At 38.3% G+C, this 27,254-nt stretch overlaps 1 protein-coding gene across 1 annotated transcript; it reads left to right on the top strand.

The window, feature by feature from the left end:
* The first annotated feature begins 464 nt into the window (after positions 1-464).
* Positions 465-27,254, top strand: rpa1 (replication protein A1). The gene is made up of 17 exons (XM_044120390.1): positions 465-734; positions 1,068-1,115; positions 1,717-1,795; positions 2,311-2,419; positions 2,522-2,607; positions 2,920-2,994; positions 4,055-4,172; positions 4,871-4,973; positions 5,520-5,588; positions 5,928-6,120; positions 7,008-7,144; positions 8,361-8,509; positions 16,556-16,685; positions 21,036-21,212; positions 21,962-22,069; positions 22,320-22,406; positions 26,537-27,254. Exons 1-17 carry the CDS (start codon positions 705-707, stop codon positions 26,639-26,641), a joined length of 1,803 nt encoding a protein of 600 aa, XP_043976325.1. The 5' UTR covers positions 465-704; the 3' UTR covers positions 26,642-27,254.

Raw genomic sequence — 27,254 nt, 5'->3', positions numbered from 1 at the left:
TTTTTAACTTATTAGCCTCAAAATGAACAGTTAAATATTTAAAATACATTATTTAAAAACAGTTTTTTTCAAGGAATGGTGGGATTTGTTTTATTTCATGGTATTGAAGTGTATCTAACACGAAATTAGTAAACTGAACATCGTCAGATGGCGCAGTCTGCAAATAAAAATTGCCCTGAAACTACTACAGTGCATTTTGTGAGGTTTGTCACAACTTTAGTGCGCGTTAGTAATCCCCACGTCAAAGAGTGACAGTAACTAATTATGCCATATTTTGCGACTCTATATGACCTATAATTTATCACGAGTAACAGTCTTTCATCTCCCTTTTTACTATTTATTTTTCTAAAAAGCAAAAACATCTTTTTTGAATATGTTATATTTAAAGTAGCCTGTTTCCGTACCTCCTTGAACGCACCACATTAAAATATTTACGTCACAGTCTGGTTGGCGCGGCCGGTCTCAGGTCAGTTTCGCAGAGAGTCTTAGCTGTGTTTAAACGCTTTGAATGATTCTAAGCTTACCTTAGATCAGTAAGCGGAAACGGAAACTGACAACGCGCTCAACTCTTCGCGCGCGTCTTTGTCAAAGCTTTTGGCGCCTCAGACGCAGTTTGGCTTCATTTGTTAGTGGTTAGACGACCTGTTTGTCTACTAGTCGTCAAATTAAGTCATATTTTCTTACTAAACTACTGAATTACAGTCATGGAAAGTCTTTCAACGGGCGCGATAGAGGTAAGGTTGATTTATAAAAACGAACTATATTGATAACAAGGTGTTCTAGAGTCTGTTTTGGTTCTTAATTTCTGAATTATGTCCAAATTGTCTTTGTTGTAGACAACATCAAGCTGACATTAATTTGTTTGCACAATATACTTTTATATGTGCGTCTTTAAAAGTCATGTTGGGGTTTGCTAATGTATCAACAGAACATAAAATACAGCTAACTCAACCCAAATCACAGTCGAATATAGATTGAATAAGTTTAAGTTAATTTGAGTGAAAAACGTGTGCCTATGTGATGATATATTTCTGAAAATTGATTCCCCCCCCTTAATGATCTTAAAGGCTTTAGCAAATGGCAGCGGTTGGAACGAAGCAGTGCTTCAGTTGGTGGTGAGTAAAAATAAAATCTTTTTATGCAACAGCCGCGCCACTAATTACAACCGAAATGTTACGTAAATAACTTTAATCCAGCCATTTGATTGATTTAACTGAACCATGTTTATCATTCGGTAAACAACACATTTTGAACGGTAAGATGAGTTATCAACATTATATATAAAAAAGTTGCACGATAAAAGTAGATATCTTTGCATGCAAGATTATAAAGAATAACTCTAAAATAATGTAAAAGCTTTGAGCGGTTTTTTTAAAAAAAAAATGGAGATATGGGTTAACTTGTGTATCTAATTTTGACTTTAGACTGATTAATCTCAGTCTTAGGCCTGAAAGAGTCTCCAGCTATTTTCCTATAAATCTTGTAATTTAGTTAAATGTTAAATTTGTGTTTTTTTCCCCTCCACCATTCATTATTTCTTGCTGAATTCACCATTTTTGTTGTCTCTTTCCTGCCAAGGCTTATTTTAGTTGGTAATAGTAGTGGTTGTCCAAAGCCATTTTTTTTTTTTTTTTTTTTTACTCATCTTGTTTTTTCCATCTTGTTCCACTTGAGCAGTATAATTTTGCTAAACCATCATTTTCCATTATTTTTTAGAACATTCGCAAGATCGATGGCGGGACTGGGCCCTCTCGCTTCAGGGTGATGATGAGCGATGGACGACACACACTGTCATGTAAGTTATCTTGTCTGTAATTTACTTTTTGCTGGAATGTTTTGAATGCGATTCGTTTCCATTTGTGGGATGAAGGGATGTAGCTGTGTAAACTATGAGCTTCTGCAGCTACATCTCCAAACAAAACTGCATCTGAATGTTTTGCGGTGGGACAAATGCTTTCAAATAATTGATCAGAAACTATGATTTGATCAGGATTTGCCAAAAACATTACACTTAATTACTCTGTTGGTTCCTCATAGTTTTCCTTTGTAGATATCTAATATAGAGGCAGCTGGATGTGAAATTGTTGACCCACTTGGAGGTAGGTTAGAGGTAGATGCCTAACCTTGTTAGTTGATATTGTTTTTTGTTATTTTTTTTAGTTTTTAGGATAATATTTATTTGCCAAAAAAAAAGAGAGATTCCCATTTAAATCTCTTCTGAAATGTGAAAATGATTCTTGCATATGTTGGTGTTCCTGAATATTCGCAGTAGGATTTACAGTTCATGCTTTCCTCTCTGCACTCCGGCAGCCTTTATGCTCTCCACTCAGCTAAACTACATGGCAGAGGAAAACCTTCTGGTCCCAAACTGCGTGTGCGTCCTGAAGCGGCAGGTCACCAATATGCTCAAAGATGGACGGTATGAAGATTTCGCTATGGATTTTGTTGGAAATGTTGCTTTTTTTTTTTTTCTTTCTCCCTCCCGCCCACAACTATTCCGATGTGTTCTCTGTCTTTACAGACGAGTGGTAATCATTTTAGAAATTGATGTCATCAAACCTGCAGACGCTTCTGGTAAAATAGGAGACCCAGTTCCTTACTCTGATGGTGAGCATTTAAGCTGTCATGACGCGGTGAATATGCATGGAGATAATCACTGCTTTGCTGTTCCTTTAGAAATATGTAAACAAAAATAATTTTTGGGCTGTATTTCACATTTTTTTCCCTCATTTCCTTTGCTCTACTGCACTTTAAAAAAGTTTCTGTACATCATTTCCATGTTTAGTACTAAAATATTTAGATTATGCTTCATTTCTGTAACAGTGTGAGAGCTTGAAATCAAATTCAAAACGTTTTTGTGCACATAACTTTGGACAATAAAGTTAATTCTGATGGTTTTAATGTAAATTTCCCCTTCAGGCCAGAGCAAAGGCCTGCAGCCAGCTCCAGTCCCTGAGAGCAGACCGCCTCTGCAGCCACAAAACAGAAATGAAGGTGAGTGAATGCTTGCATTCAACCTGCTCGACATAAATAACATTTAGGAAAATGTAATTTTTTAAAATTCACCACAGAAATCAAATTACTATCCAAAATGGCCACCAGGTGGCAGCAGCTATCCGTCGCAGAGAGGCGACCTAAAGATTCCCATGACAGAAATAATTTTGACAGCACCTTGTAGAAATATTTGCCATTTTAATTTGTGGAAATATTTTTGTTTTGCGGTGAAATTCACCCTGTCCATCTGGTTTCCTGTCTGCGGGCATATCCATCTGCCCCTGTGTGTGCAGTCATTATAATTTACACACCTCGGTTTGAGTGGCAGTGTTGAAAAGTGTGGATTAGATCAGAACGTTGACTTGTACGTGAAAGACTACAAGGTGGGTCACGTCAAGCATGTTTTCTAGCAATTCTAACCTGCAGACATGTGAAATCCAGCCGTCGCCGTGGTTTCGTCTTGTTCCCCCACGTGTGTCATGGGAGGTATTCATTCCTCAAATCTGCCTTGTGGGGAATTAAGATTGTGACAGCCGTCCTGGTCATCATCAGCACAGTCATTGTTAATTTCTCAGTGCGCTTGCTTGATCTGGGGAGGAGTGGGGGGCTTAATTACCAGAAGTGCAGTGGTTTGCAAAGTGGGTGGACTTAAGTGGACACTTTGAACTCTAATCCTCCACGTGAGATGAACACAAATCAAATGTGCTGCGCTCGGGAAGAGCTGCTCCGGTTTGTTGCGGTGCTTCACGCTCGGCCCCGATTCTGTGGGAGCGCGAGTCATGCTTCTCACCTAAAATGCCGGATCACATATCTGGGGCCAGCTGGTTTAATAACATCCTCATCTGTTCCAATCGCCGCGCTTGACGGGAGTCAAGTCGGTAAAATTTTGAAGCGCTGCATCTTTTCCTTGAGATTTCCCCCCCTTGAAGTGGGATAATTACGCCGATCAAGCGGTTGCAATCCAAAGAAATTAGATTTTTGATGAATAATTTGTTTGTCTCTGTCTTTCAACTCCTCACTTCTCTTTATTTATTCCTTTTTCCCCTCTTTGTTTCTCTAGGTGTGGACAGAAATTTGAAGAGAAACTTTGTAAAGAAGATTCCTTCCACTTTGCCTGATACTCCAGGAGGAAGCTCCAAAATTGTCCCCATCGCCAGCCTCAACCCCTACCAGTCCAAGTCAGTATGCATGCTTTATTGGTCGTTGGAATTGTAACAGTTTTAATATGCATCCATTGAAAATATAATCATTTGATGTAGTTATTCTTGAACTCTTTTCTCCTACTGTTAATGATGTATAAAAGCCCTATCTAAAATAAACAGCGATTAGCCTGGTGGAGAGGCAAGTTAAGCCTGGGGGCCCGCCAGGCTCGACATTTTCCCTGACAACTCAGGTGCACATATATCTTTCTTTTCTAGCCTTTCTGTAATTAGTGGTTTTAGAGTAGAGTGGTATTTTTAAACAAAAACTAAACTATTAATTTGAAATTTTCTTTAGCATCTTGCCTTAGCAGTTTATACACCTAGCATTGCAAAACCTCAGTCTAGAATACTAAAAAAAGTGAAAATAAAAAGCACATCCTCTTTGCTGTCTTCCTTTCGGGCTACTTTCACTTTTTTAAATGACGTTTTACATCTTTGTACTTTTTCTAAGTTCATTTTAAGCACCTCATTGGTATTGAAATTGGCTACCTAGCTAAGAAGTAAACACAACAAGAAAAGCCTAAGATTTTTTTAAACCTGTTTTGAAATGCTGCAAAGAACAGATTGTGAATTAATGACTAAATGTGTTCATTCTTACATGTATGTATACATATCCTCAGAAAAGGGACATTTTCCTTTACAAAGCCTTAATGAGCAGTACGTTTCTCTTAAAGGTGGACAATCCGGGCTCGTGTGACCAATAAGAGCTCCATTCGTACGTGGAGCAATGCTCGAGGCGAAGGAAAACTCTTCTCTATGGAGATCGTAGATGAAAGTGTAAGTTTTTATCTGTCATTCTTATTAAAGATGCACTGATCCGATATTGTAAAAAATTCTAGCTCATGTTTCTGTGACCATGTGTCATGTCATGTTTTATTTGTTGGACATTAATTGCACTTTCTGAACCGTTCGAAAGATTGTTTGTTACAATTTATTTTTTACATGTTGGACCAAGGTGGTCGACGTATTGTTTTTGTCAGTTTATTTATTTTACTTTGGGTGTCAAACTGCTAATATGTTTGATTGACCAAATATTTGTTTTTACATGTATTTAAGTGTGTTGTACCGGTGCAGAGTGAGCCAATGAATTTGTTACTCAGTACTTTTATGTCTGCTTGTTTAAAGAAATAAACTTTAATTCAGCAGGTTTTTTTTGTATCGTATCGGCTGATACCAAACCTGAGATATCGTATTGGGAGAAAAAAAAAAAAAAGTTAATCAGTGCATCACTAACTATTTCTCTGCATAAATAAACTCCAATGTTTCTGTCCAAAGTTTGTCTATTTAAAAAAAAAAAAAAAGATTTTGTGTTTTTAACTCCAGGGGGAGATCCGTGTGACCGGCTTCAACCAAGAAGTCGACAAATTCTTCTCTCTCATCGAGGTCGGCAAGGTGAGATTCTTCCTCCAGACCCGGGATTTCCCAAACTACCTGCCGGAAAACTTTTCTTCCTCCTTCGCCGTTGGACAGCTCTGGCAGCGCGGCGCTCTGTCAACAGCTGCTGGTACTCTGCGCGTTAAAACCACAGAGACTATGAATGAGTCATCTGGCAGCACCGAACCCATACAATAAGCAGCTTATGATCATCTGCCAGGCTCTGTTGATGCCTCCCCACCGCCCCTGCTGTCTGAAGTCCTATCTCGTTTGCACCATTCATGTCAGGTGAAACGCTCCCCAGATCTCTGATTAACACGCCGGCTTCTCCCCCGCCCCCCCCCCTACCTCCGCCAGGTCTACTACGTCTCCAGGGGCTCTCTGAAGATCGCAAACAAGCAGTACACGACGGTGAAGAACGACTACGAAATGACTCTCAACGGAGAGTCCACCGTCATTCCCTGTGAGGACAGCTGCGACGTTCCCATGATGCAGTGCGACTTTGTCTCCATCGGCGACTTGGAGAACAGAGAGAAAGACGCTATCGTTGGTAAGGCCACGCAACTGTGCAAGTTGCATAATCACACAAACGGAAACTTTTGTCCTTAAAAAGTCTTAAATTTGTCTAAAATTAAGGCTTCCATGTCCTTATTTAAGACCAACTAATTTAATTAATTAAATTAGTTGGTCTTATATACGTCAATCACAGGTTTTAAATGTTGCATATATACAGGCAAAAATTTGAGTCGCACACAAACATCTTCAATGTGAATGTTCACATTTTGTGTAAGATGATCTAAATCAGCCAAAGACATTTACAGAATCTCCGATACTGGAAACGTCTCTCCAAGTAGTCCACTTTTTTTTTTTAATTCAAGTTTTTTCGCCGCATTCATTTAGTCTTTTTAAGAAATTCATTGTTTCAATTTTTTTTGTTTGGTCATATGAATCTGGTTGTAGCTGTGACTTCAGCATCATGAAGCAAATAGTCCTATATAAATAAATAAACTCCTCTTCCAGATTTTTTGCGTTTCCTGCAATAATAATCTTCCCTGGAAAATTAAAGCAGGTAAAATCAAAACGTTGAAAATGTGTAATTTTCCAATCCTTTGTCAGTCAAAAGTCTATATTTAAGTCGATTCCTAAGAACAAAAACATTCGTGCTGCTATGGATATGAAACAACACTCAATGTAACAGCTGATTCCTCTTTACTTCACTGCCAAATCTAGAAGAATTACCTCAGGCAGCTTTAGAAATTAGATATACTTTATGATTCCTTTGTGTTTCCCAGAGGATGTTCAGCGTATATTTCCATGCGTATGTAACAGGGCTGTACATGGAGGTTCAGAGTGTTGGTGGTCCCGTAAATCTAGCGTGTCCCGCTGTGCTTAATGCTTTTTTTTTTTTTTCCCCCCTCTTCTTCTTTTGCATTACAGATGTAATCGGAGTGTGCAAGAGCGTGGATGAGCTGACCCGCCTGACGACCAAGGCCAATCGCGAAGTGTCCAAGAGGGCGCTGAGTTTGATGGACATGTCCGGGAAGTTGGTGACCGTCACCCTGTGGGGAGAGGAAGTGAGTAAAACCTCGCAGGGCCGGGGAGTTTTGGGTTAAGTGTTTCTAAGTGGAAGGGTTTCTTCAAGGAATGCCACGTAATGTCACAAAAAGTATCATTAGGTGGAAAAAAAAAAAAAAGATTTGAGCTGAAACTCGGATTAATTGTGGTCAAACGATTAATAGTTAACTGGCGCGTATACAAACTTAATAAAAAAAGGCAATTTTGCTGAGAGGACAAAATACTCAGAGCAGTAATTAGGCCAAAACTGTACAAGAAATATGTACATTTTGCATTTAAAATAAATAAAAACCTTTGGAATACCTTAAACTCAAGTGGCAGGTCTAGCTCCACCTGGTTCAAATTCTGTATATATAAATAAAACTCTCCTAAGTACTCTCTGGTGTCTAATTACTAATTGGTTAACTCAGAAAGTGACACATCACTCCACTGAACTGATGAGTCGAGCAGAAAGTGCTGAGCTCTGCTAAAGTATTTTTAGCTGCATCTTTTACTACGAATGATTGGGCGTTCACTAACAGAATGTTGTTGAATTTCAGCCAATAAAAAGCTTCTTTTTTTAATTTCAATTGCATCTTTTGTGTTTCTAATGTATATTTAAAAAAAAAAAGACTTAAGCGGTTAAATCTGACGAATGTGCAAATTTCTTTATCCGATTAATTGATAGAAAATTTGAATACTGTTAGTTGCATCCTTGCATATTAGAAAAGTTGCTCTTTGCTTGAGTTGTGAAACCTGAAAATAATTCTAAGCTCACAGAATAAATTATTGACTAAAATGTGTCCTTGTAATAACATAAGTGAACGCTCAGCATTGATATTTTTTTACAGTTTTATTTTCCCTTCTGCTGGCTTCAGTCCAATTTTACTTCCTCCTGTTAAGAGGCAGCGTCTTCCCTTCTAGTTTCCTTTTTAAACGTATTCCACTTCCAAAGGGATTTGATGAAACAAAACGTGCAGCTTAGGAACAGTTCCAGCATCAAACAACTTTAAGGATATCTTCCTTTTCTTTAAAAAAAAATATTTTTTAACTCCCTTCTTCTGGTTCTTTTAGTCCTTTAAAGTATGAAGGTTATGAAGCAGGAAAAACTTGGGGGAACTACTTACTTGTTTACTTTGTGTTCCAGTCTATTTGTGTCTGTGCGATAATGTGCTTTACTGCGGATGATGTGGAAAAACACAGAGTTGAGGGGTGTTTTTTTTTTTTGTTTCGCAGGCGGAGAAGTTCGACGGCTCCGGACAGCCGATCGTAGCCATAAAGGGCGCCAAGCTCTCTGACTTCGGAGGCCGCTCGCTTTCCGCGTCCTTCAGCAGCACCATGATGATCAACCCAGACATCCCAGAGGCATACAAGCTCAGAGGCTGGTAAGTCGAGCCCAGTCTGGATGACAACAGCTGGGAAAATGTATTCCTGCTCTTGCACATGGGATGCCTCGCCTAACATCCAGAGTTGAATAAAGTAAACATTTTAACGCCGCCAGCATCTCTGTTGATTCACATTGTGCTGAAATTAAACGGCAGTTTGCAAGTGGGCATGCTCAGAAACTCGTTATTGAGATTAGCTTTCCCTCCCATCAGCCACATGGTCTGGGCGCTTTAGTGAAGCATTCCATATCAACGGTAATCATACTTAAAGCGTGAAAATGTGTTTTTTCTTCTTTCTTTTTAAACCTTTTTATCACTTTAGCAAAATGTGTTGAAACCCAGAATTATCTTTGTATGTTTTTGTTCCTCTATCACTTATGTAATGTAGAAATTATCCAGAAATATTTGCCATTTGAGCTCACATAGTTTATGAATGAAAGTTGAAATTCACTTGTAGAAGCCTGTCGCAGTAAGCAGTTATTTGATTAATAGCGTAAGCATTACATTATGATAAATATTATCCGATTCTATCAAAGGCAGCTCTAAGTAGGTGAGTTTTTAGTCTTGATTTTAGTGTTTCAGCAGCTTTGCAGTTTTCTGGAAGTTTCCAGAATAGAGGAGTATAAAAGCTGAATGCTGCTTCTGAAGTTTACTGTTATTTTGAAGGGCAATTTTGTTTAGACTCCATCAAACACTTTATTTATGTTTATGGGTGTGTGTGTGTTTTTAAAAATGTCTTTTATATGTTTGGTTCTTTTATTTTGGAAATTTAAAATATATTCCAGTTCCAGTGTTGAAGTGTTCTTTACAAATGAAAGTTTATTGGTCTTTTGAGAAGGCAAACTTGTCAATATATTACTTAATTTCTTTTTGAAATTGTCTCAAATTAACAATATTATATATTGAGATAATTTAACTTGCATAGATGAAGGATATTAAAACGACTTTTATTTTCTTGCTATGGTGGAAAGATTTTTTTTATTTATTTTTTTACTTTTCTATAATACTTTTTCCTCAATTTGTGATTTTTCTAAACTATTCTTGGCAGAATGTGTCAAATATTACGCAATGTGACCCCTGGTTCCCAGGCGAGAAAGTTAATGAACAAATATGACTTTTATTTTAATAGGGAAATATTAGCCAGCGGTTATTTATTATCATATTTCACATTTGTCACTTCAGCCTCAAACTGCGGTTTGCTGTTGTAGGAGGATTTCATTTTGCTCACAAGATTGAAAATATCTAATTAAGATCCCTCTAGGGTGCTACTTTTTCCCATTTACCTGCACATCATTAACTCCCCGTTGCAAAGACTTTTTTTTTTTATAGCGTTTTGTTTCCTCTTGGGTTTAATGACAGACGTTTGTTGTCCACTCCGTCTCTTCTTGGGCGGCCAGAGATAATGATCCTTAAAATCCTGGTGTTGGTTTAATTCCCCGCTGAAGAAGCGCTGGTCCGTGGGGGTCTGCTCTGAGCAGCGGGTTCCCACAGGTTTCGAGGCAGTCATTAATGAACAGTTTCAAAGTCACAGATGGAAGGAGGCGAGACCCGATTCATTACTCTCAGTTCAAGTCGATTCTTGTGAGAGCAACAGTCAAGACGACATCATAATTTAGAATAGCTGAGCGCCGTAACCCAGCTGTGGACACACTGGTGAATATGTAGTCATTAGGCCTATATTTGGACTTCAGCATAAAGATTGTTTGAGGTTTTACTTTTCATTATAGGACTGTTGGCTGTAGAATACAAACACTGCCCTGCGTAAATGTTTCTGACCCTTGGACTTTTTTCATATGTTGCCACGTAACGACCACAAACTTTAAAGTCTTTTTACTTGCAGATCAACACAAAAGTATCCATTGTTGCATAGTGGAAACAACATTATGCATGATTTTCCATTTAAGAAAATGCAACTGGAAAAAGAACGACAAGCATTTTTTATTTGGCACCCTTCAGCAGACGTTGCACTCTACTTTTATTTATTTTTTTGGCCATGTCAGTCAAAATGACATCTATTTTTACCCGTCCAGAGAACTGACCGGCTTCACTGTTGCTTATAAAGTAAAGCGTCCTCTCAGCATGATGCTGCCACCACCATGTCTCTCCGTAGGCGAGAGTTTGTTCAGGAAGACGTGGAGATTTTCTTAAATGCGCAGAGTTTTGCTTTTTGGGACAAAAAAAGTACATTTTGGAGTCTTCTGGGCTCTCTGACATACAGACCAGATATGAGGTGCACAGTTGAAGGTAATGTCGGTCTCTCAGTGCGGACCTTCACAGGGAAAAATTACACGCATTAAAAAGACTCAAAACCTTCAATGTAAGTTTTTCTTTTGCATATCTGGCTAAAATAAGGCTTAATTTTGAAATGACAACAGATTTCTTAAGTATTTTGCTAATCAAGGAGGATGAGTGGATGGAAAAATCCTAAAAAGAATAATAATAGTAAAACAGGACATGGAATATGCTTACCAGAGCTGAGACCTGGAAAATACTTGAATCTTTGAAATTCTAGTATTTGAAGACTTTTAAGCCAAAATCAGCCATAAATAATTCCTAATAAAATACATCAAAGTTTATTGGTTTTTAATCTAACAAAATGGGCTTGCATTTGCCCTGTCCATGTTTCTCCCAGTGGTTTTTGAAGATAAATATTTTTTGAATATTAAAATAATGACAGCCCCTCCAGACTAGCAGCAGTCGCAGAATGGTGTCTGCTGAGCTCATCATATTTAGTCCAACGCTCCTAAAAGAGGCTGCAAGCAGAATAATGGAGGAGTACTGTTGTGATGAGGTGCTGGAGCCGGAGCTTCTTAAAGAGACAAAGGCCCAATTTCAACGTGTCAAATGGCAAAGTCAAGTTATATTTGACATACAGTGTTTTTGTTACAACTCAAGGTAACATGCAGTAGGAACTTGATAGTACAATTTTGTGCCTGGAAAATGCATAATACCGCCACTTTAAGAAACAAGGGCTTTCCCTCTTTAGTGATAGACCCAAAGCTGCTGAGATGAGGACAGAGACATTTTAATTTGACTATTTTGGCGCAGTCCTGTGGAACTTCTTCAAATGAATAGTGTATCCTTGGTGGGCCGTTGTCTCGTACTCTTTGTAGCGTATTAGCTGTTTCAGCTCTGCTCTCGCTCAAGTACTCATTTGACAAGTTGGGCTGCGGCCCTTTTAATGGCTCCCCGATTCATCTCGCAGGGCATCAAACGGCATTCGTTTCTTGGTCTAACCATTGCCGTTCTGCTCGCTAATAATCTTGATCTTTGATTAATGCTGCTGTAATGTGATTATGTCTGCTGCTTCCTGTTTGATGGCTGAACGAAGGCTGCCAGCGCCGTGAAATCTACACCCACATCCGCCTGTGCGGATGCTCTTGTCCATTAGGTGGCAACAGCACATTTAGGGAGGGTCACGCTGCCTCTAGTGTTACCGCCAGCCAGGGGAGTCTTTTCTTTATCCAGTCCTTTATCGGGTTTATTCCCAGGCCTTGATGCAGCCACCCTCAGACATCCCATTATCTCATTTTAGTCCAGCTGACATTTTCCGTCTTTCTTATCAGGGCTCGAGTATTTCCACTTGCCACAGACGAGTCATAAAGTTGGGGCAGTAATTACAGGAGCCTGGGAGCAAACAAACAAGCTTTTCCAGAAGTCCAGTAAATACGATGCCTCATTAATGCAGCATCTTTGTCGGGTTTTTTTCCCCCCCTGAATTTTACAGTGTTAAAACAAAGGTGTGGGTCAACTTTAATTAATACAGAGTGATTTAAACCGTCATTTGGTGGTGCTAATTTATTCTTAGACTAAAGTGCTACATGCAGCTTTTTGCTGGGCAATGAAACGTTTTCGCTAATTAAATTACAATTTTGTTCTGACTTTGGAAATACACACGTGTTGTTGTGGCCCTACTAACAGCAGGATTCCACTGTTCTGGGCTTAAAGCAGCAGGTATGTAACTTTTTACAAAAATGCTCTGTAGATTTTTATATCGGGTCATTATTTTGTGACAGTATAATGTAAGTTAGATTACCTGTGAAAAGATGGCACTCTTCCACCTTCCCTCTATGCTTCTATTGACCTGTCACACGTGACGTCACACTCTTCAGAAGGCCCAATCCGCCATGACAGACGCCAACAAAACCTGTCCTGTGAATGATCATAGGAGCACTAAGAGGAGGCAGAGAGAGGATGTTGATTGTTTTATTTATTTTTTTATAGATTGTCTCATACTGTCATTCATCGTCTCATACAAAGTGACAGCAAAGTGACAAATATAATGACATTTTTATTTATTTATTTTGTTGTTCTCTGCAGCTTTAATCTAACTTTTTTTTTTTAATGCTGCCAGCATTTTTCAATTGCATTTTAATTTCATCCAAATCGTGGAGGAAAAAAAAAACCTCCTCCAAACTTGTTCTGCGCCTAAAAAATAAAAACTTCAGGTTCATCTTGCAGCGTAACGTTTATTTACAATTCTAAGATATCTTGACTTTTAGTGGGGCGGCTGTTAGTGATGCTATACACCTGCTGCAAAATATCTGCCTCACTAATACCCTGAGACATCTTTAGACGTCTGAGCCCACGCTCGGCGATACATTATGGCTCACCAGTACGCGATGGTCCTTGTTTACATCCTAAGACCTTCATTGTTTACAATGGCAGCAGGTTCTGTGTTTGACAGCATGTCATTTGCTTTAGATGAAGGGGCTATCAAAATGTCACAGAAGATGGAGGAATGCTATTTGTTGTGTCTCTGCCACTCTCAGCTTAGGCATGAGAGTCTTAGCCTGGAGCTGAGAACACTGCTTACTTGGAGTTTCCTCCTCATCCCTTCCTGCTCGTTCCTCAGACGCGTCTCTGCTCCCGTACTGTCCGCGAGACACATCAACACACTGGATTTCGACATGTTTGCAGCATGCATAGCTTGGTCTTTAACCCTTTATTGTGCAGGTAGTTGTCTTTCTGTAAACGATGCTGCCTGTTTGCTTTCAACTAAGCGTCGGCACAGTTAAACTTATCGCACTAAATCTTTCGCATGATGAATAATGAGCTTGATCATTTTCCATTCTGATAATTTTTTTCAATGCCAGTTACGTTTATAGTCTTTATAATCTAGTTAATCTATTTTTCAGTTGTGTGTGATTTCTATTTATATTTCAGTTTTTTCTTTCTTTTCTTGTCTTTCAATTTTTATTTATTTTTTATTTAAAGTATTCCAGTGTTAAGTGTTTTTCACAAGATTAAAGTTTATTGATTTTTGACACAGGGATCTTGCATTATTACACTATTATCATTTTAAAAATGGTCTCCAAACAACAATATTATTGTTTATTGCAATAATTTCTGGGACCAATTTATCGCCCAGCAAAGTTCGTCAGGCCTTTTCAGTGTCACAAATCTTCATTTCTTCTCTAATCTTCCTCTGAAATGTGCGAAATACTTCTGATCTTCCCTAGTTTAAAAAATAAATTGCTGTAGATTCAAATCACCGTGAAAATAGCAGGGCTGAAATAATTAATTGTGATTAAATGAGTATTGATACTCAGAGCAGCAATTAAGCCGATAAATACATACATTTGCATCTAACATAAAAAAAAGAAAAAAAAATCTTTGTCTGCAAATATGATTCACCCAGAGCTAAAGTGCTAGCTTCCCCTGGTACAAACTCTTTAAAAAAAATTTAATTTCTATTAAAAACTTCTTGATATTAATTATTAATCGGTTAATCTAAAAAAAAAAACTTAATCCACAAATGATCAAGCATAGACTATAGAAATGCTATGTTGCATTACTGGCAATAAAATGTTTATTTTGCTTTTAAAAGGAATTGACTCGTATTTGTTTTTGCATCTTTTGTGTTTCAAATGTATATAAAAGGTTTAAGCGGTTAAATGAAAAATCTGCAGAATGTGGCTATTTTTTATCTGATTGATTACTAAAATAGTTGCAGCCCCACAATTCTGCTAAATTGCTGCATGATTTATTTTATTTTTTTCTTCTCCCCTTTAGAGGCATTCCTCTTCTGAGATGTCCAGAAATGTCTCTTCATGGCGTCAAGGCAGCTTAGCGATTGCTAGTGCAATTAAAGCAAATCTTTACAAGTACACAACCGGGGAAATCAGCCGCCACTGGAAAGAATCGCTCACATTCGTCAGAGGTGGCAAACGTCTTTATGCAGGCTGCAGTCTGAATATTTAATTTGGAATATTTTCAATTAGTCATGTCTGCAGGAGAGAAGACGTTCTGGTCGTGTTTGGAATCCAACCTCCTTTGTGCACAAGTCTCCGCCTCGCGCCAGACTACTAAGCTCCATTAATCTCCATTGTTTTACCTCCATCCATCTCAGTTCTTCTAGTGCCTTTTCTTCTTCTTCTTCCCCTCCTCTTGTCTTTTCTCCAGTTTCTGAGAAAATTGCATGAAAATGGGTTTCTGATAACAGCACTGACCCTATCCAACTCATCTAGCTGCACTGTTGATTCATTTCAAAAGCTTCTGAGCCTTCTCTGCTCTCACAGGAGCCATCTATGCTTTGACAAAGGCAAACAAGATTTCCCGCTTGGGAAAAAGGTTTGTTTGTTATTAAGTGGACACCCTGCAGTCTTCTTAAGACATGTAAACAACGGCGTATTATTGTGCCTCATTCTTTGGTTCGAATGTTGAATTGAATCCTAATGGCGTTCATAATTGGATCTGTTATTCCTCCCCCCCCTTGAATGTTATGCTGAATCGTGCGCATTACTTCTGATTAGCTCCTTACCTGCTATTCACTGCAGTCGTCAACTGAAGTTTGGGGGTTTGGGGGCCGAGACAAAATTATTTGCTTGATGGTCGGCGTTTAAACGTACAGTATCACCTGGAAAGGGAAGATCAAATGTAAATGTAGTCTAAATAGGTGATAGTTCATGAGAAAAATAAAATAAAGTACAGATGCTCATTAGACTGTTGACAAACGCAACACAAGCCCCGCCCTGTTCCACTCCTATCAGTCATGCATCCTGGATGATTTGGACCTGTCTCACCCAAACAAACAAAATGGAGCTAAAAAGCTGAAAAGACGACAGAAGTTTCCACTGCTTACCAAAACCAAAGCAGTGAAATCTTCCTTTTTTTACTTTGGGCCAAGGGCCTGAAATTAAAGTTAACTTGGATTGGTTCTGGCTCAGACTCCATGTCTATGGGGTCGGGTTGTTTTTTTGTTCTTTTTTTTTTTTTTGGTACGATCTAAATTATAAGGTGGTTTGAACTTTTGAATATGCAGAAAAAGGGGTTAAAACACGAGACCACTCGATTTCTTTCACTTCTGATACTGACCTGATACAGAAGTGAAAAAATTGCTTGTTTTAGTTATAAAAAATTATTTTTTTTTTTGAAACAGACATAAATGTCACTTCATTACTCCAATACTTCCACAGTCTTGGTCAAACATGTAAAAACAACAAAACTTTAATTTGTTCAGTCAGTGCAATTAGGAGTAGAAGAACCAATATAAAATAAATAATAAAGCATGACGTCACTCGGAGTGCAAGACAGAACTATACTGAATAGATCTGCGATTATTGATCGGGCATGTTGTCATTGATATTGATTTAGAATTCTTTTTCAATATCTGTATTGATATAGATATTATCATATGGATTTATCTCCAGTTAAAACATCAGTGTTAATCATGGGGTCCAACAGAATCTTGTGGCACAAAATCTGATTGCAATAAAGAACCACCGTGTTACTCAAGGTGCAGTCCCTCACAAAACACTAATCAGTTACTGTTCTTATGGAGCGAACCGACCCATGAAGAGTCTGAGATGTTGATTTGAGTGTTTTAAGTTTAATAAGTTAACTTTATTAGGGTTGTGTTGAAGAACCGAATGGCACCACTACAGTTTGGATTCTCCCGAAACAGACTAAAAATCCAAGTTACTTTCAATTCCTAACTTGGATTCTTAGTCTGCCAACACCATTCAACATATCTGAATCTTTTCTTCTTTTTGTCTGTCTTTTTCATCGCTGAATCTAACCAAATGCTGACTTTGATTCATGCAGGTTTGACAAAGAAGGACACGCCATGGAGGGACAGTCCCTGACGGAAGTGAGAGGTGCCGGCGGAAGACTCACGGAGAACTGGAAGTCCTTGGCTGACGTGAAGTCGGAGCATCTGGGACACGGTGACAAGGTGCGTGCACACACACACACGCCCACACACACACACAACTTTGTCTTGAGATATAAATGCAGTAAATCTGAAAGGCATTTTTTTTTCCCCTCAACGTTTTAATAAATGTTCAAAAATTTCAAACCATTTTCCCACATTGTCATCCTGGGGTTTTTATGTGTAGAATACAGAGGACAGAGATTAATTGAATACAATTTGGATTTTTTTTATTATTAAATAAAATGTAATAATTTTTCCACCTCAAAATGTGGAAAAATTGAAGCGCTCTACTTTCCAAATACAATGTACATGAACACTGGTGGTGTTCAACAAATATTGTTGTTCTGTAATAACATTTGGGATGTTTATGGAGACCCTAAACAGTCTGTTATGAATCTTTAACAATAATTATTCAACATTTTATTTTATTTTTTTATGAGCTTAAAATATCCAGTTCTGTAGCTTTTTCTACCATTTACACCTCAGGAAGTGTTATAGCTAACCCTTAGTATAATGATTTGTTTTTACATCAATAATGTATTACATCGCTGCACCGCCATGTACGTATATATTTCTAATCAAATCCAAATGACATTTATCTCCTGCTGCTCATTAATCCCTCTGCTCTGTAGAGGTCCACTTACCGTTCTAGTGAATGTACCTGCTGAAAGTCACATTTATCTCTGGCATCGATCGCCAAGATTACATAGGCATCACTCCTTGCACCTGTAATGAAACGACTGCCTCCACAATAGCGAGGCAAATGCATTTTCTTTCATTTCCACCTTTTTATTTGCAGCTGAAGGAAACCGTGTGAACAGAAGTGGAGAAATGAGAAAACGGTGACGTGCGGGCAGCACGTTAACTTGAGTAATTTGGCATAATTTGCAATGCAGTGCACTATAGTAATTATCACAGTATGAAGAAAAATATTTTATTTAGACGGGGGGGAAATGAACAGATTTATCCAATTATGATGACGGTGAAGCGGTGGGACCTTGTTGATTTATGTTTGGGTGTACAAACATTGGGGATGAAATGCATTGGTTACACAATGGAAGATGTTTTTAACCTTTGGCTAAATGAATTATAGTATGATTTGTTAAATTGGTAATATAAAGTACATTTACCAGAATTCTCTTTATGCTTGCAGCTGTGAGTTACATAATATTAATGCTAGGGTTGTTTTCTGTCATGTTGTGTGCTGCTTTATTTCTGCATGTGTATATTTGAAAGTACCTAAGCTGCTCTGTTCCTTGGAGAGCAACACAGAGATATTAAATCAGAATATAAATATAGTTGATTGATTTACATGGACATATTTGAAGCTTTTCTAACTTTTGTGGCGTACAGTTAATGAAAACCTAAAATTCAGTCTTTCAATTATAATGATAATAATAAAAGGGGTTTAACAAAGAGGTTTGATGATGTACTTAATTATTGGGAAGACTGCTGTTTTAATATTTGTTCAACAAACAAATATTGACACAATCTACAACGAATGTAAATCCCCACATGGAAAGTAGAAGGAAAAGTAAAAAAACCCCAAAAAAACAAAACGGTGCATCAGTTTTGCTGGCCTTTATTTCCTGTAATTCAACAGCATTTAATTGCAGCATGAAGGATTATTGTGTATTTTACAATTCAGGTGTCAGCCTGGAGTCACCTAATGTTTAACTCATAATAGTAACCACACATAAGCAACCAAGCTAACATTAGCCTAATGTTGGGACCCACGTGTGCCAGAAGTTGTGTGGAATTTCTTAGACTGCAAAATTGATCACAGGCCAATTGTTGGGTAACGTAAAGGGCTTTCAAACAAAGTGCTGAGCAATTATAAAAACCAAAATAAAACTGCACAGTTTAAAAACTGGTGAAATGCCAAGAAAAGCAGTAAAAACAATAAATGTAAAATTAGGATACATGACAAAGTGAGGCTTCAGAGTGAGATATCCAGGGTTTTGTCCAAGTTCAAATCCACATCTACTGCCGTTTCCCTCAACAGTTCAGTTCTTCTGTCAAAAGGGTTTTAGTCTACTTGCTATAAGTCTATAGATCCTTCCTGGGTTTGCGTCCACAAAGCCCCTTCATCTAACTTGCAGCGTCTGTACATTAACAGCACATTAATGCTTAAAGTCATTCAGGTGGTGGGTGGGACCAAACATGAACAGGATGGAGCGGCGTTTACTGAGGCTTTTTACCTGTTGACAGATGGATTACAAGCACAAAAGGCAGAAATGTTGTACATTTTCTACGTCTGACCGACCGCCCGTTATCCTTTTTGACTAGTTTTGTCAATGACAAATGACGTTTAGTCATTAGTAGCCATGTTGTTTTTTTTAAATCGTCATGGAAAAAAGTGGCCGTCAATAAAACGATTCTATCGTTGACAAAAACCACTGAGCTGGAGATGATGCTATACACAAAGATTGGATCCAGCTGTTGTATTCCTTGTGTTAGGCCACTCTTAAACCAGAATCATGCCTTAAAGAAAAGGACAAGAGAGGTAGGGAGTCCAAATGATGAGGTCCTGTGTGAAGTTTCCCATTAGATTTGATTTGGGGGAAATCATGCCGTCTGCTGGTGTTGGCCCTGTGAGTTCAGGATATTCTTTTCTATTACATAACCACGCTTTTCAGTGTGCTAGCTGTTCCTTTTCTGTTAACTGGTCTTTTGTAGTTTCCTCAACCAGCGATAACCATCCAAGTTAATAAAATTAAAAGCCTACAATATTTTAACGTGTAAATAATCCATTTCCGTTCAGCTTTTTGAATAGAATTACTGAGATTTAGAATCACTTTTAATTTTCGACGACGTTCTTATTTAAAATGTAGCAAAATCCAAATATTTCACCGTTCCAATGCTCGCCTGCGTCAGGTGAATTCTGAAAGTTTTTCTCCCATTAAATCTTGAGCTGCTTGTTTCCTGTTGGCGTGTCATGTAGCGGAGTGTGGTCATGACAAAGCACCGCTGACTCTGCCACATCCTGTAGGCGACGGCAGGGAGGGTCAGGCTTCTCAAGACCCCACCGAACAAATTCCTGTCACTTTTTGTTTTCGTCGCAGAGTCTTTGTGCCACAACTTGAAGCCTGCACGTCGACGCCGTGCCCCTGCTGAGAGCAAGCGGGCACAACTCGCTTGTCTGGTTTTGACGCTGCGTTTTTAGCAAAATGTTAAAAGAGGCAAGAAAAACATTTTATTTTCCCTCCTCACAGATCAATCCCACACTAATTGGAGACGTTTACATCAATAGACGCATAAAAAAAAAAAAAAGAAGCAGTTGGAACGTAACGACTTTTGAAGTTTTTGTTTAGCAAAATGGTCAAGAGGTTTTTTTTTTTTTCCTTTCTAGATCAAAAATGACGTATTGATATCATTTACCCATTTTAGACAACTTCTTTGTTTTGCAAATCGCAGCGGACGTTTTTCGGTCAAACGGAAAGATGGCACCTCCATAACCTGAGCTCCAGAGGGGACCGATATCCTTTTATCGCGCCCTGCAGTGGCCTAGATTTTCTTCTGCTGGGGATGTTCGGCGTGGATTTGGGGGGAGTTTGAGCCGATGTCATCAGACAGATGTTGGGGTGCGACAAAGATCTGTTGTGAAGAAAAACGCAGGTGGTGCAAACTCTCTCTTATTGAGAGGATTTGTCTTCCAGTTGGAAGACATCCTGGTGTTTTAGTGTTCATCGGTTTGTTTTATTGATTTGATCTGCTTTGGTACGCACATACAACCTCTTACCATTTGCTTCAGGATACAAGAAACAAATTCATGAGTTTCTTGCAGTTTAGCTCATGCAATCTGAATGTTTTCACATCCACACAATGTGAGTAAATGCTGGATTAATGGATAAACTTTTTAGTTAAAGACAAAGTTTGTCACTTTTAGCAGAATCCTGAAATGTTCAAGCTAACATCCAGCTAACATCCATAATTCGCTGCCTGTGCTATGTTAACTGTGTGTACTGTTTCTGTCCCAAACAGTTTGAATGATGCCTAAATGTGTAACACGTGTTCCTACATGCTCTTTGGGAGACTTAAATGTTTCTTTTTTACTATATTCGGCTTAGTTTGGATGTTTTTCTCCCAAAAAGAAAAAGCGTCCTTTTTGCTCAGATATTCTTCATAGCAAAGACACATGAAGAATATCTGAGCTCCTATATTAATGTCACCGTCTTAAATGACACAAACTGGACATTTAACAGGCACTCTCATACCTTTTGTATCCATGCTACGTTATTCCTGAGAACACTTTTGTAAAGCAGTTTAACCGGCAACGATTGTGGTCAGGATTGCAAAACTGCATCTTCTTTTAATTTTAAGGGATTTGCTCATCTAATGAAGTGGATTTGTTTCCCTCTCCTTGTTCAGGCTGACTACTACTCCTGCATAGCCACCATCGTGTTTCTGCGTAAGGAGAACTGCCTTTATCAGGCCTGCCCAAGCCAGGACTGCAACAAAAAAGTGCTGGACCAGCAGAATGGCATGTTCCGCTGCGAGAAGTGCGATAAAGAGTTTCCCAACTTCAAGTACCGCCTCATTCTGTCTGTAAGTGACTTAAAACCTGGCGCCCACTTTGCACCAATATTCTTTTTTTTTTCTCCCCCCCATTCCCTTCTTTTCTCCAGCTGAGGTTTTTTTTTTTTTTACGCTTTAAATTCTTTTTCTTATTTCTCAATACTTTGTCCTTCTACATCCTTAAACCGGTGCTCCTCTCCCTTTGGCCCCTCTCTCCGTCTCACAACGTTGCCTCCAACTGCTCTCCGCAATTAAAGTTAGAAATGTTGAAGCTACATCTGTGAAACGCGGTAATGAGGACCAGATTTAATTTGACTTGGGGCTTTTTAAGCTTTGTGTTTGACCGCTGCAGGTCTCTGTATATTCCATTATCCTGCTGCATTTTCACTGATGAACACAAATATAATTTTTCCCAGCTTGGTTAGAAAATAAACTTTTATATATATATATATATATGTGTGAAGATAACTACAAAAGCTTAGCCAGCAGCAGGATTACAAAAGGTAGACATCTTAAATGGATGTTTTTTTTATTTTGTAGCTCTCACCAGTTAACATATTGTTCTTCACAAGCAGTAGGAGAAGCTGTGAATCTGCTTCCACGCTGATTCTGTGTGGGGTTTTTTGCCATGATAACCAGCAGGATATACACACTATCTTCTAGCTGCAATATCGGGCAAAACATCACACTCTAACCACTTCTCAGTTTTTGTTTTTTTAAAATTGTATTTTTTTTTAATTCACTGTCTTTTTTTTTTCTTCTGCCGTGTCATTTGTCAGGCCAACATTGCGGACCACGCCGACAACCAGTGGGTGACTTGCTTCCAGGACAGCGCTGAGGCCATCCTGGGCCAGAACGCCGCCTACCTGGGCCAGCTCAAGGACTCGGTGAGTCTCTCCTCTTCAAGAATTTGTTTACTTCCCTCAAAGAAGTGAAACTGTCAGTTGAAGAAGTAAACCTCGAGTTTTGCCGTTTCCAAACACGCATGCAGATACCTTTAAAGATGCTGTGTCTGTCCTCTTCCATGTATACTTTATAAGAGATCCCAGCAATTATTTCTAAGTATTGATTGTTTTTCTTTGCGTTGGTTCAGGGGAAACCAGAATTTAAAAATAATTACATTTGCTCGTATTTCAGAACGAATCGGCATTCGACGAGATCTTCCAGCAGGCGAACTTCAATACTTTCATCTTTCGCAACAGAGTGAAGCTGGAAACGTATAACGTAAGTAAAACAGTTTCAATCGGTCTGAGGAAATCCAGATGCACGTTAAAACAAATTTCAGTGTGTTTTATTACATACATTACAAGATATGCCAGATGATAAATGGATTTTTAAAATATGTTTTCTGAAGAATGTAAAAGTATATTACAGTATTTATCCCTCCAGCTCAATACTTTGCAGAACCAACTTTGAATGCAATTACAGCAGGGGTGGGAAATCCTGGTCCTGGAGGTCCGGTCTCCTGAAACTTTTAGATGCATCTCTACTTTAAATAATGAGGTCATTAGCAGGACTCTGGAGAACTTGACCCCACTAAGGAGGTGTTTCAGCTGTTGGATTCAGGTGTGTTGGACCAGGGAGACGTCTAAGAGTTGCAGGACACCGGCCCTCCAGGACCAGGAGTGCCCAGCCCTGAATTACAGCATCAAGTCTTTTGTTTTGTGCTCCTAATAGTTTCACAGATCTTAAGAATTGGTGTCAAAATTTTTTGTTGCGAAAAGTCTCGGCCTCAGATTAGATGGAAACCATCTGTGAAAATTAATTTTAGCGAGATTTGAGTCTTTACTTTGACTAGGCCATTTTTACACATGTTTATGCTGTGATGGTAAATCTTCAGTTCAGTCTCAAGTCTCTTTCAACCTCCAATAGCACAGTTCCTGCTACTGTTAGTATAAAATTAGATTATTAAAAAAAAAACAAAAAAACTAAGGCCTTCAAAAGTCTTAAAAAGAGCTTAATATTCATCTAAGGTCTTAAAATTAATTTTCTTATTTTTTTTAAACTTTTGTTGGCTTTAAACTAACTCTTCAAGCATTTTAAATCTAGCCTGAAAAGATTGACTTCCTTTGAGGTTTTTTTTTTTTTTTTTTTTTTTTTTGTGGCGTAATATAAAAAAGTTGAAAAATCTTTAGGTCTATAAATACAAAGCTAATGAATGACAGGTAAAGCATAAATAAATAATGACGCCTCAAATTCTTCGAACATTTCATTCAAAGCTTTTTTTTAAAAAAAGCGGACTGCGGCACATTCATTTTGACAATTTCCCTAATCATTAACACATCTGCCTTGGTTTGTTGGTTGTTGCTGCCATCACCACCTCTAAAATAATAATAATAATAAAAAAAAGCAGGTTTTTCTGTAGCTTTGTGAGGGATTCCTGCACATCTTAGCAGCGGCCGCCATTTCTTTTGGGCAACACAGACAGACGCTTGTGGATCTTTTTTTTTTTCCTCCTTCTTCTTTTTGGGGAGGGGAAACATATAAAAGAATTGATTGGGCTGGGACTCTGAGCAGGAAGTCTGGAGGCGAGCCAGAGACGGCATCCGCCTTTAACACACAGAAGAGACCACTGTGTGTCCGTCACGGTCAGCGCGGCGTCCTAACTGCCAATGGCACAGCTTACAAGCATGTATTGGCCCATGTAGCCACAGCCTGGGTTACTTCAGCAGAGACACCTGCAGCCTCACTGTTCACCTTCTTAACCAGACAGTCATGGAAACGTATGCTTACATCGCTTTATGCAGACATCGTCACACAAAAAGGCAAATATTTAAATGAGTAGGCTAATATATCATCACCTTCCTAGATTAATGGCCGGTATGATTTTTTTTTTTTTTCCCCAAAATGATCTTTTAGCAACAAAAGCAAAAAGTCAATTGACTGTTTTTAACCACTTTTGCATTTTTTGTGCCATCTTATAAAATTATAGTTTTGGTCCAAAAAAAGTTAAAATTTTTTATAAAAAAAAAAAAAAAATTTAAAAATGGTTTTAAAGACTTGTAGTCTGGAAAATACGGTGATATGGAAGGGAGTAAAAGACCGCCATTAAAACAACTTCAGCATCGCCACCGAGGGATCAGAGATCCAGATATTCATGCAAAACAGAACAAGCATTGTCCGCATATACTGTGACTAAAAATAGGAAAAACATTCATAGTCCAATTTAAAGTGAAACTGTGCTTCCGTTTATAATGGTCACCAGTGCATTCGTCCGTAAACCCAACAGATTGTTTCATTGTCACTTTTCAGTGCATTTTGATGGTGAGGGAAACACTTTCAGGTTTTGAGCTGAAATTGATTCTCATGAAACTAGAGCTCATGTAAAAATAAATAAATTGTAAAGTAATCCTTTTTTTTTGTTATTTTTCCCCTTTACGGCCCTCATGTAGAGCCACCACCAGGTCGTTAAAATCCCTTTTTATAGCAACATTCTGCTGTTGCACTCGGCTCTTAACTTGAATCACCAATGAAAGGGTTTTATGACACAACAGTGTAAATGTGCACATTGTTGTCTTGATACTTGTTGTTGTTGTTATTACTCAAACTTTGGAACCGTTAAGGATGTATTGTTGTACCTAAAGGCCACGTCTAGACAGATTGAATTTTTTGTCTTGTCTCCTGGACTTTGTTTCAGTTTTATGTATATGTTTAAAAAAAAGAAATCGTGTTGGTACATTTTGTTATACTGATGTGCAAACATAATGCAGTATTGTCCTTTCAAACATTCTCCCAAGTCATGTTGACAACATGAATATGTTATCTAAATCCACCCACTCAAACCGTTGTGCTGCAGTTTTTGCTGCCGGCACACGCAGCAGCTGTACGGAGTAAAACAATGATCACAATTCAGCCAATTTAGAGCATAGATGATTAGTTTTACTTGACCTACATTTGATGGATTTATGAATTGTGCCAGATTGGATACAAAAATCATAATAATTAAGATCTTCTGTGGATGCAAAGACAATTGCGGTGGATAAGATATTTGGTTTTGATCTCGGAAAGCTGTGGATTTTTGTTTGTTTATGGTGGGTGGCGATGTGGAAATTTAATGCTTTGGTTGAATACCTCACATTTGCTTTGGGCTTATTGCATAAAATATTTTTACTTAAACATCGGTGTACCTTTTGGGACTTTAAGGGAATCGTTGGATAAGATCAGGAAACGGTTGAGTTTATCTTTGCCTTCAGGTTTTTGTGAAAGCAAAAGCAAGAATAAACAGTTCTCCGTTTAGTTTGTCGAATACATCCGCATATCTCTTTCTAAACAGTACACAGAAAGGTATATGATGGCTCTTTAAAGAGAGCGAGCTGATGTCCAAAGGAAGATGAGTTTGTTGTATTCTATCCCCTTCAGCGGCCGAGGATTAATGGAGAAAAAATTGAGTGTAACCTCAGTTTAAATGCAGGGATGAATGGCCCCGAGAGAAATGACCTCTCCATGTCTAGACAGCTGTGAAAGCTAAATACCATCGCAGTTCACACGGCTCCTCCAAATGTCTTGTTGGGGATGAAAGATGTTTGCATCCGTTTTTTTTCTTTTTGTGATAAATGCCATTTTACATGTCGGTTTTCTCCCCTCAGTTAAGCAGTCTGGTGCTTAGTTTGAATCATATACAGCAGAAATACACTTGCATGGTTAAAACCACAGTTTAAAAGCATTTTTGAGTGGATTTACAGCTGCATGAAAACACACCTTTCATTGTTGCCTTAAACGTCTCTTGCATATGCCAAAGCTGCTTGTTGTAGCTCATCGCCCGAGTTATCACTCCAAATTCAGTTGGACTTTTATCAACTGGAGGTCAGATGCCATAATGTTTCAGGGACATCAGTAGCTGCGTTCCCTTTATAAATGTGCGCAAAACTTTGTCAATATTGCCCTAACGTCTAAAAAAAATTAAAAAATACAACTTTGCAATTGTGTTTCTGTTAAACAAGAAACACAAGTAAAAAAAAAAATCACACCTGAATAAGTGTAACTTCCTGTTGACTCGTTTGTCGTTTCCACCAGTAGTAAAATCCGGTTGTCGATCACGTGACTGGTGAGAAGCAAAAAATTGTTGCAGTTTAGTAAAATACTTACAACCAAAAAACCAACCTCATTCTACTCCAAAAACTTTCTAGCAAATAATGTGAGAAATTTTTCAAAATTGCCACGTTCCCATTAAGCAAATTCAATTTTGAAACCCCAATTTGTGCAATTTCCCTGTCAATGAAAACACAGCTACCAAATAACACTTTGAGATATCAAGTTGTTCTTTTTATGGGCAATTTTTACTTTTTTCTTTTTCTTTTTTTTTCCCAATGTAATACAAAATAGATGTTGATCAAATTTATTTTCTTGCTTGACAGGACGAGTCGAGAATTAAAGCGACAGTGATGGACGTGAAGCCTGTCGACCACAGAGAGTACAGCAAGAGGCTGATCATGAACATACGGAGTATGGGAGCCAAGTAGAAACGCCACTAATGCAGATCATTGGATATACTTTTTTTTTTTTTGTACAGGTCCCAAATCTGTTTTACTTTCCACTGTTAAACCCTATGTATTTTGGTTTATTATGCTTTTCATTAATCAAAAAGGTAAAGTAACTGTAGTGATGGGGTACTCTAAGCGCTGATGGACTGTTTTTTAACATTGTCCAATTTTTCCTTTTTTTTTTTATTTTATTTTTTTAAGCAGAGACCAGGTCAGTAAGCCACAAGTGAGATAAGTGTGCTTCAAGTCAGCCAGCTGTTTGTGCATAAATTGTGGGGGAAGTGTGTGGCTGTGTTTAAGCGTAGACCAGCACAGTCGCTAGCACTCTTTCACCCTCTGACGCACTTGCAGAAATGCCTGGGCTGGACCTGCACACCCCTGATAAGAACATTTATGCTCACACATTTTTTTTTTTCCCTTTTGTTGGCACTGTTTCTCACATTCTTGCGATCCACAAGCACACCGACGGTGTCGACTCTATGGAGGAAATAAAAAAAATGTTAAATTTAAGTCATGGAAATTTCTGTTTTGTTTTGTAGTTTCTTTCTTTTTGTGTAAAAATAAATAAATAAATAAAGATATTTGTAATCAA

This window comes from Gambusia affinis, linkage group LG06, assembly GCF_019740435.1.
Source record: "Gambusia affinis linkage group LG06, SWU_Gaff_1.0, whole genome shotgun sequence".
Taxonomy (NCBI): Eukaryota; Metazoa; Chordata; class Actinopteri; order Cyprinodontiformes; family Poeciliidae; genus Gambusia; species Gambusia affinis.
The sequence above is the reverse complement of the archived record's forward strand: the minus strand, read 5'-3'. Positions and strand labels throughout refer to the sequence as shown.